Here is a 15281-nt window from a genome sequence, read left to right as displayed (position 1 = left end):
CAGTTAAGTGTCCGACTTCAGCTCAGGTCACGATGTCAGTGGTTTGTGGGTTCCAGCCCCGCGTGGGGCTCTGGGTTGACAGCTCAGAGCCTGGAGCTTGGAGCCTGCTTCAGATTCTCTGTCTCTCTCTCTGCCCCTCCCCTGCTTGTGCTCTGTCTCCTTCTCTCAAAAATAAATAAACATTAAAAAAATTTTTTTTCAAAAAAAATGAAAAGGCAATCCATGGAATGGGAGAAAATATTTGTAAATAATATATCTGACAAGAGGTTAATACCCAAAATATATAAAGAACTCACACAACTGGGCAATCCGATTAAAAACTGGGCAAAGGACTTTGGTGGGCATCTGATTGGTTCAGTAAGTTAACCATTCGACTTTTGGTTTTGACTAAGGTCATGACCTCATAGTTCATGAGATTGAGTCCCAAGTCCGGCTCCGTGCTGAGAGCATGGAACCTATTTGGGATTCTCTCTCCCCCTCTCTCTCTGCCCCTCTCTCTTCATGCTCCCTTTCTCTCTCTCTAAATAGCTAAGCTTATTTTTTAAATAAACTTTTTTTAAAAATTGGGCAGAGGATCTGAAATAGACATTTTTCCAAAGAAGACATGCCAATGGTCAACAGACACATGAAAAAATGCTCAACATCACTCATCATCAGGGAAATGCAAATCAAAACCACAATGAGATACCACCTCACTCACACCTGTTACAATGACCAGAATCCAAAAACAAGAAATAACAGATGTCGATGAAGATGTGGAGAAAAGGGAACCCTTGAGTCCTGTGGTGGGAATGTAACTCTCCAGCAAGGAAAACAGTATGGAGGTTCTTCAAATAATAAAAAATATAAATTCCATACAATTTAACAATTCTTTTTCTGGATATTTATCCAAAGAACATGAATAAACTAATTTAAAAAGATATCTGTACTCCCATGTTCTTTGAAGCGATTTTTTAAATAGCTAAGATATAAAAACAACATAAGTGTCCTTCAGTGGATGAATGGACAAAGAAAATGTGTTACATAGACACACACACACACACACACACACACACACACACACACACTGGAATACTATTTAGCCGCAAAAAAGAATGAAATCTTGCCATTAGTGACAACATGGATGGAATTAAGGGCATTATGCTAAATGAAATAAGTCACACAGAGAAAAAAAATACCTATGATCTCGTTTATATGTGAAATTAAACAACAACAATAACAACAAACCAAGCTCAGATACAGAGATTGGTGGTTTGCCAGAGGCAGGGAGTGGAGGGTGGTCGAAATAGGCAAAGGGTGTCAAAAGTTATAAACCTCCAGTTATAAAATAAATAAGATACAATGTGCAGCATGGTAACTAATATGAAATGCTGTATTGTATATTTAAAAGTTGCTGAAGAGACCTTAAAAGTCCTTAAAATATATATATTATGTAAGTAAAATATATATATATATTTATGTAAGTAAAATATATAATATTTATGTAAATTATATATATATATATGTGTATATATATATATATATAGTAACTGTGTATGGTGACAGAAGTTAACTAGACTTAGCATGATGATCATTTTGCAATATATACAAATATCCAATCATTATATTTTACACCTGAAACTAATATAATGTTAAATGTTAATTACACCATAATTAAAAAAATGTATTTTTGAGAGAAGGGCAGAGAGGGAGACACAGAATCTGAAGCAGACTCCAGGCTCTGAAGTGTCAGCACAGATGACTTCTTTGTAGAAATTGACACACTGATTCTAAAATTCATATGAAATTGCATGGGACCACATATAGCCAAAACAATCTTGAAAAATAAGAACAAAGTAGATGGCCCTCACTGGTGTCCCAGCTGGCTACTTCTCTGTAGAAAGCACAGATTTGGCCACAGCTAAGAAGGGTTTGCATAAACTTAATGGGATACTTCTCCAGGAGCCACACTTGCAAACGTTTTAAACTAAACTATGCCACTTATGGGAAATAACCAGATAATAGCCCTGAGTACTCCCTTTTTTGAGGGTGAAGGGCTGACTCCAGATGTTGATTTTGGCAAGTTGTATGTATATGGTTGACTGTCAACATCTGCCCCTCCTGTTGAGGAGGCAAGGTGGTTTTGGGCCAGGCAGGCAGGTGTGACTAAGGGTTTTGGTTTTATGGAATTCACAGATGAACTGGAACAGAAGCAAACCCTGATAGAATGCCAGGAAGCAGTGAGACTGGGGTCTAAACCAGTGCTTTTGAGCATGGCAATGGCTAAAGTGAGCCATATGAAGCCAGTGGAATATAATCAGATGTGTCTTCATAGCTACAGCCAGTGTTACTAGCAGTACCAGAATTACCATGCCTAGTGGAGCTATGACCAGAGAACACAGGCAACAACAGCTATAGTTACTCCCAATATGGCTACACCCAGAGCACCACACAGACCTATGAAAAAGTTGGAGATAGTGCACTGAATGATCCCTCGCCATAGCTGGATGTGACTAAGGCCAACAAGGAGTTCATGGAGCAGAGGAAGGAGCTGTATGATGCACTAATGAACCGTCACTGGCAACCTCTGTGCATAGTGTCTTCAGAGACCCCCCCCCCCATGACACAGCCAAGACAAAGGAATAGCCAGAATGAACTATGTGAGGGAGAAGACAGAATATTTTGCTTATTTTTTTTTTCTTCCAAGATTTTATTTAAATTCAACTTAGTTAACATATAGTGTAGTACTGGTTTCAGGAGCAGAATTTAGTGATTCATCACTTATATATAACACCCAGTGCTCATCCCAACAAGTGCCCTTCTTAATGCCCATCACCCATTTTAGCCCATCCCCCCATCCACCTCCTCTCCAGCCAACCCTCAGTTTGTTCTCTGTAGTTATGAGTCTCTCATGGCTTGCCTTCCTCTCTGTTTTTATCTTATTTTAATTTTCCTTCCCTTCCCCTATGTTCATCTCTTGTGTTTCTTAAATTCCACATAGGAGTGAAATCATATGGTATTTGTCTTTCTCTGACTTATTTCATTTAGCATAATGCACTCTAGTTCCATCCACATCACTGTAAAAGGCAAGATTTCATTGTTTTGATGGCTGAGTAATATATACATATATATATATATACACACATATATATATGTATATATATATACACACATATATATACATATATATATGTATATATATATACACACATATATATACATATATATATCACTTCTTTATCCATTCATCAGTCGATGAACATTTGGGCTCTTTCCATAATTTGGCTGTTGTTAATAGTGTGGTTATATATATTAGGGTGTATATGCCCCTTCAAATCAGTATTTTTTATCCTTTAGATAAATGCCTACTAGTACAATTGCTGGATCATAGGGTAGTTCTAGTTTCAACTTTCTGAGGAACCTCCATATTGTTTTTCCAGAGTGGCTGTACCAGTTTGCATTTCTATCAACATTGTTAAGAGTGTTCCCCTTCCTTCTCATCCTCACCAACATCTGTTCTTTCCTGAGTTGTTAATTTTAGTCATTCTGATGGGTGTGAAATGGTATCTCATTGTGGTTTTGATTTGTATTTCCCTGATATTGAGTGAAGTTGAGCATTTTTTCATATGTCTGTTGGCCTTTTGTATGTTTTCTTTGGAGAAATGTCTGTTTATGTCTTCTGTCCATTTCTTCTTAACTGGATTATTTTTTTGGTGTTGAGTTTGAGAAGTTCTTTATAAATTCTGGATACTAACCCCTTATCTGATATGTCATTTACAAATATCTTCTCCTGTTCCCTAAGGTGTTTTTTAGTTTTGTTGATTGTTTCCTTTGCTGTGCAGAAGCTTTTTATTTTGATGAAGTCCCAATAGTTCATGTTTGCTTGTGTTTACTAGACATGTCTAGTAAGAAGTTGCTACAGCCAAGGTCGAATAAGTTGTTTCTGTGTTCTCCTCTAGGAATTTTGATGGTTTCCTGTCTCACATTTCAGTCATTCCTCCATTTTAAGTTTATTTTTGTGTATGTTGTAAAAAAGTGGTTCAGTTTCATTTCTCTGCATGTCGCCATCCAGTTTTCCCAACACCATTTATTGAAGAGACTTTTTTCCATTGGATATTCTTTCCTGCTTTGTCAAAGATTAGTTGTAGATGTGGATTCATTTCTGGGTTTTCCATTCTGTTCCATTATTCTATGTGACTGTTTTTGTGTCAGTACCAAACCGTCTCAATGACTATAGACTTTTAAAATAGTTTGAAGTCCGGATGACTACAGGTTTGCTGTTCTTTTTCAAGATTGCTTTGGCTATTCAGGGTCTTTTCTGGTTCCATACAAATTTTAGAATTGTTTGTCCTAGCTCTGTGAAGAATGCTGGTGATATTTTGATAGGGATTGCATTAAATGTGTAGGTTGCTTTGGGTGGTATAGACATTTTAACAATATTTGTTCTTCCAATCCATGAGCATAGAATGTCTTTCCTTTTCTTTGTGTCATCTTCAATCTCCTTCATAAGTGTTCTACCATTTTCAGAGTACAGATCTTTTACTTCTTTGGTTAGGTTTATTCCTAGGTATCTTATGGTTTTTGGTGCAATTATAAATGGGATCAATTCTTTGATTCAGAAAGAATCCTTGGGTACCTGGGTGGCTCAGTCAGTTAAGTGTCCGACTCTTGGTTTCAGCTCAGGTCATGATCTCACAGTTCATGAGTTTGAGACCTACATCTGGCTCTATGCTAACAGCACGGAGCCTGCTTGAGATTCTCTCTGTTTCTCTCTCTGCTCCTCTCTTGCTCACTTATGCATGTGATCTCTCTCTCTCTCTCAAAATAAATAAATAAACTTTAAAAAATTTTTAGTTAAAAAAGACAGAATCCCTTTTAAACAAATTATTGCAAGAAATTTTACTTTTGGAAATATGATTTTTAAGATTTAGTAATCGACTGTTTCCTTACATTATGAATATTCCTGCAATACTGCTGTCTTCATTTGATGGTGAACCATTTCATTTGAGTTTTAAAACCAAGGGACCAACTGTTGAAAAGGGCTGAACAAGGTTAACATTTGTATTTCTTTCAACAAAAATCATTTACTCAGTAGGTCTATCCACACTCCTGGAGATAAGGACAGTTTGGGATTATTAACCAAAGCGGATCATATGATTCAAACAGTTACTAAATCCCAGTTTTAGGGTCTTTTTAGGTAACAGGCATGTAAGTCACTGAGATTATAGTCAGAATATGTAGATTACCTGCTGTAGGTCAAAGAGTAGGCAATTTCATCTACGGCATTTCAGGTAACCCTCTCCACCCAACAAAGTTTTCCCAAGTCTGGTGGCTAGGTAGAAGAGAATTCATTAGCCATTCTAGCTGGGATGGCCCAATGTGTGGTAGGAAGTGATGGAGCCAGATAAATATAGACCAAAGTCTTAAGATATGGAGTTTGTTAAAAGACCGGGTCCAGATTTTCAAAAGCCTGCATTGTTTTAGGGGCAAACCTGTTGAAGAGCATTACCAGGCCATCTATGTGAAAGCGCTCCAAACTTGACCTTAATTATATAAATTCCATTAAATAGGTATACATTTTTTAAAAAGAGAACCCAGGAAACTAGGACTTTATGGTTTGGAAAATTGTCAACATATCTAGATTGCAAAAGATGCAAAAATTAAGAGATTCACTGTGAAAAGAGTTTGCAGTAAGGAGAACAAAGAGATTGTGCAAACTTCTGCTAGTATCTCAGAAAGTTTTCTTTGAAGAGATTAAGCATGTGACTCATTGATCCCCTCAAACATCTCAAAAGTAGCCAAAAATAGAGATAGGATCATTCAGCGAAGATATGTAGAGTAGCATCTGGTATGATGGAGTGAGTCTTCTTGATGTACACAGGAGATCCACAAGGTTCTTGAAAATTTTACATCAGCAGAAGCACTGCCAGATTTGTCTAAAAGGGCTGAAGTACAGAGTGAAAAAACATATGGGGCCCACAAAGTGTTCCCAGAAGAAATAGGCTGATAACAATACAGTACTCAGCTGCAAACATGTGCTACATTTCATGGTGGTGGTTGGAGGGTGGGGCAGGGGACCGTAAGGACCACTCAGGGTGTTGGGGCCATGAGCCACAGAGAATTATTCACAGACTTTGAAACCAAATGGAGTTTCCCAGCTGGATTTTTAAGTTGCTTGGGACCAGTGACTTCTTGTTTTTCCTTCTACTTTTTTTCTTTTTTGAACCAAAATATCTCTGTTAGATGCTTGTTCCACCATGATATGTTGGGAACAGATAACTTTATTTCCTTGGTTTCACAGGCCCACACATGGGAGAAATTGTATCCCAGGATGGACCATAACTCAAGCCTCATTCATACCTAATTTAGATGATTTAGATGACAAGATTCTGGACATTCAGGCTAATGAGATTAAGGAGGGATTGGGGACTTTGAGTTGCTGCTGTGCCAGTTTGGCTTTGGGTGACTTTGAGATGGGTTTAATGTATTTTGCATGTGAGACTGAAGTAAATCTTTGAGGGCCAGAGGTGGACTGTTGTAGACATAATGCAGCACTCCTCCCCCCACCCACAAAAGATGTCCGTGGCCTAATCCCTGGATGCTGTGGATATATTACCCTTCATGGCAGAAGGGCTTCACAGTAATTTAAAGCTAATTTATTGTCTAGGGCATGATAAATAATTGATGTTCATCCAATGACCAAGATTGCATAGACATATTAGAGGATACAGAGTGGGTAGGGTGAAGAAGTAGATTTGGAAAATTCGAGGTGAGAAGAAGAGACCATCTCTCCCATGGTGTGCAAACCAGATTCACAGGTCTGTTATTGAACCACTGCCATACTGCATGCAGCTGCTTTATGGTTCTCTCGAGAGACTAGGACTGTCCAATGGGAATAAGGTGAAATTAGTTACTGCTATGTCATGTCTGTTACTAGGAGTCACTGAGTACCTGTGAGATGATTGAGAAAAGAGGTTCATTTTTTGCTAGTAATTTAACACCACTTGGTGGTGAAATGCTTGGCTTTGGTTCAGGGGTAAAGTCAAAATCAAAAAGTCAAAGCCAAAATTGGTATTACTACAAAGTAGGAAATTTGCATATTCTTTAATAAACTCTTCCCTTTCGTTCCCTCACTAAAGTACACTGAGAAGTTCAAACTCATTTACTTGTCTTCTAATTAGGTGATAATATCTCTGAATTTTGAAGGTGTTTGTGTCACTTTTAATCTCAAAAACAACTTTTTTTTTTTTTTCAACATTTATTTATTTTTGGGACAGAGAGAGACAGAGCATGAACGGGGGAGGGGCAGAGAGAGAGGGAGACACAGAATTGGAAACAGGCTCCAGGCTCCGAGCCATCAGCCCACAGCCTGACGCGGGGCTCAAACTCACGGACCGCGAGATCGTGACCTGGCTGAAGTCGGACGCTTAACCGACTGCGCCACCCAGGCGCCCCTCAAAAACAACTTTAACTGCACTATTCAAAGATGAGAAAATTTATAAACCATCAACTTTTTATCTCTCATGGGAAATTTAACACGTATCCTACACAAGATCAAGAATAATTTCTATTGGGGCGCCTGGGTGGCGCAGTTGGTTAAGCGTCCGACTTCAGCCAGGTCACGATCTCACGGTCCATGAGTTCGAGCCCCGCGTCAGGCTCTGGGCTGATGGCTCAGAGCCTGGAGCCTGTTTCTGATTCTGTGTTTCCCTCTCTCTCTGCCCCTCCCCCGTTCATGCTCTGTCTCTCTCTCTGTCCCAAAAAAAATAAATAAACGTTGAAAAAATAAAAAATAAAAAAGAAGAATTTCTATTACCCAGGTGGAGACCATAATTCTCCAAATTAAGTACTAATAATTATATACAGCATTTAGTACTTTTTATGAATAACTTTGTAGTAACTAATTAATATTCTAACTACAAAATTGGCTAAAAAGTAATCCCTAAAGATTCCATTTTGATACCCTAATTTCTGAGAACTGGAACAGAAGAACTTTGAAAGAAATTAGGGTTTTGGTTTTTTTTTTTTTTTTAGTAACATGAAGGTAAATTACTGAGTAAAGCTCAATTCCAAAATCTAAATGCTCCTTTTATTAAAACAACACCAATATATATTTGTTACTTTTCAGGAAATAGGGCTGATAAGGGAAGTGAACCAGGGTGCAAAAGGAAATCTAACCATGTAACTCTCTAGGCAATTCAGAACAGTTGAGAAAGTGAATAAAAATATTACTTGGGAAAGTATTGGTGTTGCACCAACTAATATGCAGGCATCTCAGCCTATTCACTATATAGTAACAAATCTGTTTATAAATGGTGACTAGTATCTAGGCATTGTGGCACAGCAGAAAGCATAGGGAACTAGGAGTTTGAATATATAAACTGTAGCCCCAATCCTGCCAGTAAAAATTTGGACATGAAATCAACTCTGGGCATCGTTAACAGTACGAAAGGGTGAGGTAAACCCACTCCAACTTGTGATTTTTAGCTGTTTGACCATGATGCACATAGTGTTTTTTTGTGATTGTACTATTTGGGGTTCATTGAGCTTCCAGACTGTAGGTTGCTACATTTCATCAAATTTGGCAACTTTTTGGTTTCAAGTTAGTCTACCCCATTTGCTCTCCTGACTCCTTTTCTTTTATGCCTAGATTGACTCACGGGTCAGGAAGGCTATTTATTTTGTAATCCCTCCTCCCACCCACTGTCCACCTGCAGTGCTTCAGTTTAGATGAATCCTATTCATCTCCAAATTCAAGGAGTCTTTCTTCTCTTTTGTCCACTTTTAATCCCCCTGATTAAAAAATCCCCCTGAAATTCTGATTTCAGATATTGCATTTTTTAGTCCTAAGATTTCCACTTGAATCTCTCTTGTTAATTTCCAAATCTATTTTGAAATGCCCATAAACTTTTATGTTTTTCTAGAGTCTTTAACATATTTTTTATAGTTATTTAGTCATGTCTGCTAAACTGTTTGTGGGTCTCTTTCTACCGACCCATTTTTTTTTCCTTCAAACCATGGGTACATTTTCCTTTCTTCTCATTTACACACACATGTGACATTGCAGATAAGACATGGCAGTCTTTATAGGTTATCTTCCTCTCAAAGAAACTGCCTAAATGAGCAAATAACTCACAAGTGAGTCACCTCAAATTTGTGGAAGCTTGATTTTTATGCTTTGTTAGGGTCGGCCATTGGCTTTGCTCTTCCTCCTAGGGCCAATTAATCAATCTTGGGATGTAGTATTTATTCCTAAGGCATAGGAGTTTTCAATGGAAAGAATGGGTGTTTCAAAGCTCCTGTCACTGGGTAAGACATGAACTCCAATCTTGTTTCTCCTACAGCAGACAGAGCTAAAATAACTGTGCAGCTCTTTCAACCTTTTGTTTGCTGTTTCCTTTTGGGCTCCTTGGAGTTTCACTAGAGGAGGGTCAGAGTCAGGGTCGGAAAAGGATTTGAAGCATGGCTCCTTCTTTTCCTGGATTTCCCCCTGCACCTTTTAGCCATGATGGCAATACCATAATTGCAGGAAATGAGAGGGCCCTTTTCTGCTTGCATTCTACCCACACAACAGAAAGTAACTTCCAGGAAAAAGGTGGTTCCCCACTTTAAGAGTCAAATCCCCTTCACTTTCTGCCAGCATTTGGTAACTTCAGTGTTTTCAAAAAGTTTTTTTTTTCCTTTTTCCTTTGTTCATCGTTTACCATTGTTATCTGATAAAAGCCACCCTGCCATTATTGGAATTTGAAACCCATTTTAAGTGTTCAATGTCTATGATTCTGTGATCTGTAATAGGTGTCTTTTAACATTCAGTTCCTTTTGCTCTTCTGTGTTACTTTTCTTCAAATAAATAGCACTCTTATAGAATTCAGACTTTTAGAGATGTACCACTTTGACGTCATCTTTTTAGTGCATTATTACTGGCTTATGTGATTAAAAAACAAAACATCACAGAAGGAAACTATAAAGTCCATACACAAAAGTGGCACCATATGCTCAAGTTTATTGAACAGACACAAGTTACACATTGGAAACTAAGCAGAACACTGTACCAGTTTTCACTAACTCAAATCAAGTCAGCAAATGACAAATTTTAGAAGACGCTCATTTTATGTCTCACCCAATGTGGGTGATCATAAGAGAAGCTTAAAAAGAAAATTACATTCTATGTTATTAGATAGCAAGTTAATTTGATATACATAGCTTCCAAGTTACTTTGAGATATTTCAAAGAATTTCAAAACCAGTAGGGAATAGCTCATGCCCAGCTTGAAATAAAATGTAGAATGTACCTTTTAGGGGTAAATAACTTCATTTGTATATCCATAGCAGAATCACTCCTTCCTACTAATCAAAAAATTACTGAGTCTCTATTTAGATTAGGTTTACTAAATTAACAATGACTCTGAAATTATCTAGGTTTGGTTACATTGTTATATTGCACTTGAGATCAAGAATTCAAAAATCCAGGACTTGGTACCTCTCCCAAGAAGTTCATTATCTATCAGAAATTACAATGAAATATACGCATATACGCATGCTACATGTCCATAGGTTCGCTGTTCAACCTAGCCTACCAACAAGTTAAAAGGGATACTCTCCAAAAACCAGAGCGTTATTTCATTGGCCATTTTTGATCCTTTATTCAATTTCTGAATTTTGCATTTTTTAATTTACCAAACTACCCCATATACACACTACCTAAGAGCACTTACAAAGTGGCATTAAGATCGGCAATGGTCCTACACATGTATTCCAAGAATGACTTATTCTTCTCCAAGCTTGGTGTTACACTCTGCAACACAGAAATCTCTATCAACTTACAGATCGTTTGCTTTATAAAAAGCAGCTGAGGAATTACATACTGTACTTCTGCCACTTACATCTCTCTTAGGGTCATCATTAACCATCAAAAATCGTCCACAGTCCTCTTAAGGAAGCCATTATAATAAGTATAGTCTCTTTTCCTAACACTTTAATTTTCTCTTTATATGAAGTATTGATGAGAATTTACTATGAAGTAGTAGTTTCATAACACAGGTAAAATTGTGGCACTAATGTTTTAATTGTTTTACACTTCAGAATTATTAAGAAATGTATCAGAATTATTACCATAATAATTCAGCACAAGAGAAAGGGAAAGGGGAAAAAAGGAAAGGGGAAAAGAAAAAAGGAAAGAATGTCCCCCACGCAAATGTTTCTCAAAGTATCAGTTCTAAAATAAATGCCTAAATAAGAAATCAACAACAGTATCAATATTTCTCACCAATATGAAATGCTTTAAATATCCTCTACCTCACTCATGTTTTTAAAAACTGATCAGATTATAAAAAATTTACACTCAAGATGGAAATCACAAACATAGCAGTATTTAAAATGTTTGCAAATTAAAATGGCTTTCATAGAACTATTGTTTGACACTTTAACCAAATACATTCACATGCTGCTTTAGGGTAAAAAGAATCCCAACATTTTCCCAAACATTTTCCTTGAAGAGTAAGCTTCCCAATTATACTTCTACCATATGTTTGTAAAGATATACATTTTCATTTTTTAAAATACTATTGCTTAAAACTACAATTCATAAAGGGAATTTAAAACATCATACTTCCAACAACATCCTTCAAGCTCCCATACAAGATTATACCTTGAGAAAGAGGCCATAAAAGGAACAGAATGTGCAAAAGTAAACAGTAACATTTTTTTTTTTTAAGAGTGAATTTCTATCCAACATATACTTTCAGGGATGACTATTATAAGGTGGGAAAACAGGTAAAGTGAAAGTTGTCACAGACCAACTTAGTGACTGGTGGCAGACCCTAGGATAAAAATATTTTTTTTCTTAAAAAACTTTAGACTTACTGGCAATAAAAATACTTACTGAATATGACTATGACCTTTTAAGCTACTAATGAAATCTATACTACAAAACCTATTAATTTTGAAATTCATTAAAGCTAAATACAGGGTCTTGTCATGTTCTAACATAATATAACTCACGTACCTCTGTTTTATGAATATATTCTGGCTTAGCCACTTGTGTAGGGAATTGAACACAAGATAGGGCAAAGTAAACCTCAATTATATTTAAAGCATAGAAAAATATTCAATTATTTAAGGGAAATATTTATCATTGCCTAATGAAGACAGCAGTTAAAAACTTATTAAACTCACAATTTCTAAAGCACAACATGATGTAATTGCACAAAATAGGTAAAATTAAGAGTCATTCCCAGACCTTGAGGAACTGTGAATAAATCAGATATTCCTCTAGAAGAAATCATCACCCTAGAGGCATATAAAACTATAACATGCCACCTGTGCAGCTTTTATATAAAAATTCCTAGAAAAGTAATTTATGTTAATAAAACTACAAAAGTTTTAAAAGGCTCCCAATAACTTGAATTGCTTATAAAAGTAACTTTTAGAAGTCATTTCGATAGCAGAGACTGCTTTTACCCGTGATACCTTGCTTACATAAGGTAGTATCCACAGGAGTAGAATCATGCTGTTGCTAAAAGCGAACTAGTAAACTACTTTAAGAATTTCAGCTCCAAGCATTTCTCACGGGGTTGGGAGTTTAGATGCAGGTTCCTGCAAACTGTAAAAATCCCTCATTAATCTCAACCTATTCTTAGTAACAGTTTGGGAAATATAAGGAAAAATACATATACAGGAAGAAAATAAATTAATCCCAACTAAAAATTCTTGCTCTAAAAGCGTACCATTAATAAGTAACTCTACCAGAGAACTACAAACAGAATCTTATAATTTAAATGCTTTCTTTTGTTGTTGCATTGTAAATATCCAGGCATATACATTGGAACACATGTACTTTGGAAAGGATTCCCATCTGCATATGGCTTTAAGCATCATTAGATCAGGGACAATTAAACTATTACACAAAAGAGGCATTTTTGATTATAAACTTTTTAGTATAGATTGGCTTAAAGGATCTGAAATAGAACCTAAACTTCAACAAATTCAAATGTACTGAAATGGACTGTGGAATAAAACAAAAATAAAAATGTAATAGCATCTACCCAACTGTCATATTAAAATACTATACTTTTGCTATTCCAGGAAAGAATTTTGATGGATCTGCTTTTTTTTATTAAAGTTTATCATGTAGGTTTAATATTTTAAAATCCAAGTTCATGCAGTTATAAAGTTAGAAGCTTAAAAACTCAACTGTAGTGTAATGTATATTAACATTAAGTTCCTGCACAAAAGATGTGGATCCGAAGGTCCAAATATGGATTGCTTTGAAACAACAAAAACAACAACAAACAAAACCCAACATACAAAATCAGAAACAGTAATTGTAGGAGGTACTATTTTGTATAAAGTGGTAACTCAGGCACTACCTGTCTTATGTACACAGAAGAAGAACTATCACTTGAAATTTTATTATTTAAATATCTAAAAAACACAAGTCAGTGGATGTGCATTAAATGTATGTCTGAACTTAATTATTAGAAAAAGGTTGACAAATATTGCTCTTGTTTTGTGGTTAATACCAACAGGCACCATCAGCAGTACAGTCTTGGAATTTTATTCCTTGTGAAGGAAACTGAAACCTATGATGAAGGTGGTAATTCTCATGGGTCAGGATGCAGCATAACTTAAAAATCACTGTTAAGTTTCTGAGTTTCCTTCACCATTTTCATGAGGTTGAAGCTGTTCCCTTTCTTGCTCTTCCTGAGGTGGCCGGACACGTTTAAAAAAGCCCATCTGTCAGTTGAGGAAAAACTAACATTACTGCCACATCAGTGAAGAATATTACAAGTATTCTGAGTGACTATATTATCACCAAGAAAACTTAAATGGCACGTCGTACAACTTCCTTAAGATATGCGGTGCTCCTCTCAACAATAGCCAAATTATGGAAAGAGCCTAAATATCCATCAACTGATGAATGGATAAAGAAATTGTGGTTTATATACACAATGGAGTACTACATGGCAATGAGAAAGAACGAAATATGGCCCTTTGTAGCAAGGTGGATGGAACTGGAGAGTGTGATGCTAAGTGAAATAAGCCATACAGAGAAAGACAGATACCATATGTTTTCACTCTTATGTGGATCCTGAGAAACTTAACAGAAACCCGTGGGGGAGGGGAAGGGAAAAAAAAAAAAAAAAAAAAAGAGGTTAGAGTGGGAGAGAGCCAAAGCATAAGAGACTCTTAAAAACTGAGAACAAACTGAGGGTTGATGGGGGGTGGGAGGGAGGGGAGGCTGGGGGGTGGGTATTGAGGAGGGCACCTTTTGGGATGAGCACTGGGTGTTGTATGGAAACAAATTTGACAATAAATTTCATATATTGAAAAAAAAAAAAGATATGCGGTGCTCCTTATGTATCATCAAAGTTCCTTCTCTATTCTTCCTTCTTTCCCTTCTCCCTTGCCCTTTTCTTCTGCTTCTCCCCGCTCCTGCTCTTCCTAAGTCCATTACTTACCCTGTACATTACAAACACCAAAACAGCCAGCAACAGCAATCCTGCTAACACTGCTAAAATGATCACCCACACAGGCACGGGCATGGGTGCGGGCTGAATGCCCCACGTGACGTTAGTGGTAACCTGGTGGGGGCAAAAAGGTTTTGAGTTTTAAAAATAATTCACCGAATCATTCAACAAATGTCTAAATGCCTACTACATTTTGTTTTAATGATACTCACATTATTTTCTTTTGTTGTATATGATAATTTGTGATTGATTACACATTTGGTATCAATAGCATGCACATACACACATAAAATTCCCAACAACAGGTTAGCTTCAGAAGTGATAAAGTGATTTTTAAATAGTTAAATCCATCTTTGATATATTAGTCCCATTTTTAATCCTTAAATTAAAGATCTTTATAATCTTTAGCCTTCACCTATTATAGTTAATTTCCAACTTTCTAACTTTGTGGGGAAAAATTCCCCAAATTTCCACCCATGAGATTTGTATAAGCTAAGAATCTCTTACACAGGACAAGATGCTAAAGTAAAAGGTCGACCTGTAATATTCTGGGGTGAGGGAGGAAAATAATATTTAACTAGGTTATAGACCTATCAACCAACTTTTAAATCACCAAAACAGTGAAGGTGCCAATATTTAAAATAAAATAAAAAATATCTATGGCATTGGACTGGGTGCACTTATTGCATTTCCCCAAATCGATGACTTACTAATGTGGAGTTGAAGATATCCTCAATTGGAAGGTTCTTATAAGGAAACTCAATGACATTAAAAGAAGCAGATGACTTCAGAGAGTATGAATGATTCTGGTTTTCTTTCTGTATGGAAATAACAA

The 15281-nt window shown here is 36.5% G+C and overlaps 1 protein-coding gene and 1 pseudogene across 1 annotated transcript in view; one reads left to right on the top strand and one right to left on the bottom strand.

Annotated features, from left to right (window-relative positions):
* The first annotated feature begins 1839 nt into the window (after window positions 1-1839).
* LOC112866447 (tRNA selenocysteine 1-associated protein 1 pseudogene) lies at window positions 1840-6497 on the top strand (annotated as a pseudogene).
* Window positions 6498-9962: 3465 nt separating this feature from the next.
* The window catches only part of ITGAV (integrin subunit alpha V), a 92733-nt gene continuing 87414 nt past the window's right edge, over window positions 9963-15281 (bottom strand). Inside the window, exons 28-30 of the mRNA XM_086719108.1 lie at window positions 15157-15264; window positions 14438-14560; window positions 9963-13712 (exon numbers count right to left, since the gene is read on the bottom strand). Of these exons, the coding sequence (XP_086575234.1) occupies window positions 13617-13712; window positions 14438-14560; window positions 15157-15264 (327 nt within the window). The 3' untranslated portion in view covers window positions 9963-13616. The remainder of the gene's footprint in view (window positions 13713-14437; window positions 14561-15156; window positions 15265-15281) is intronic.

Source organism: Puma concolor, chromosome C1 (genome assembly GCF_028749965.1).
Source record: "Puma concolor isolate L17-30 chromosome C1, mPumCon1.1.hap2, whole genome shotgun sequence".
In the NCBI taxonomy this organism is placed as follows: domain Eukaryota; kingdom Metazoa; phylum Chordata; class Mammalia; order Carnivora; family Felidae; genus Puma; species Puma concolor.
This window is presented reverse-complemented; position numbering and strand designations above follow the sequence as displayed.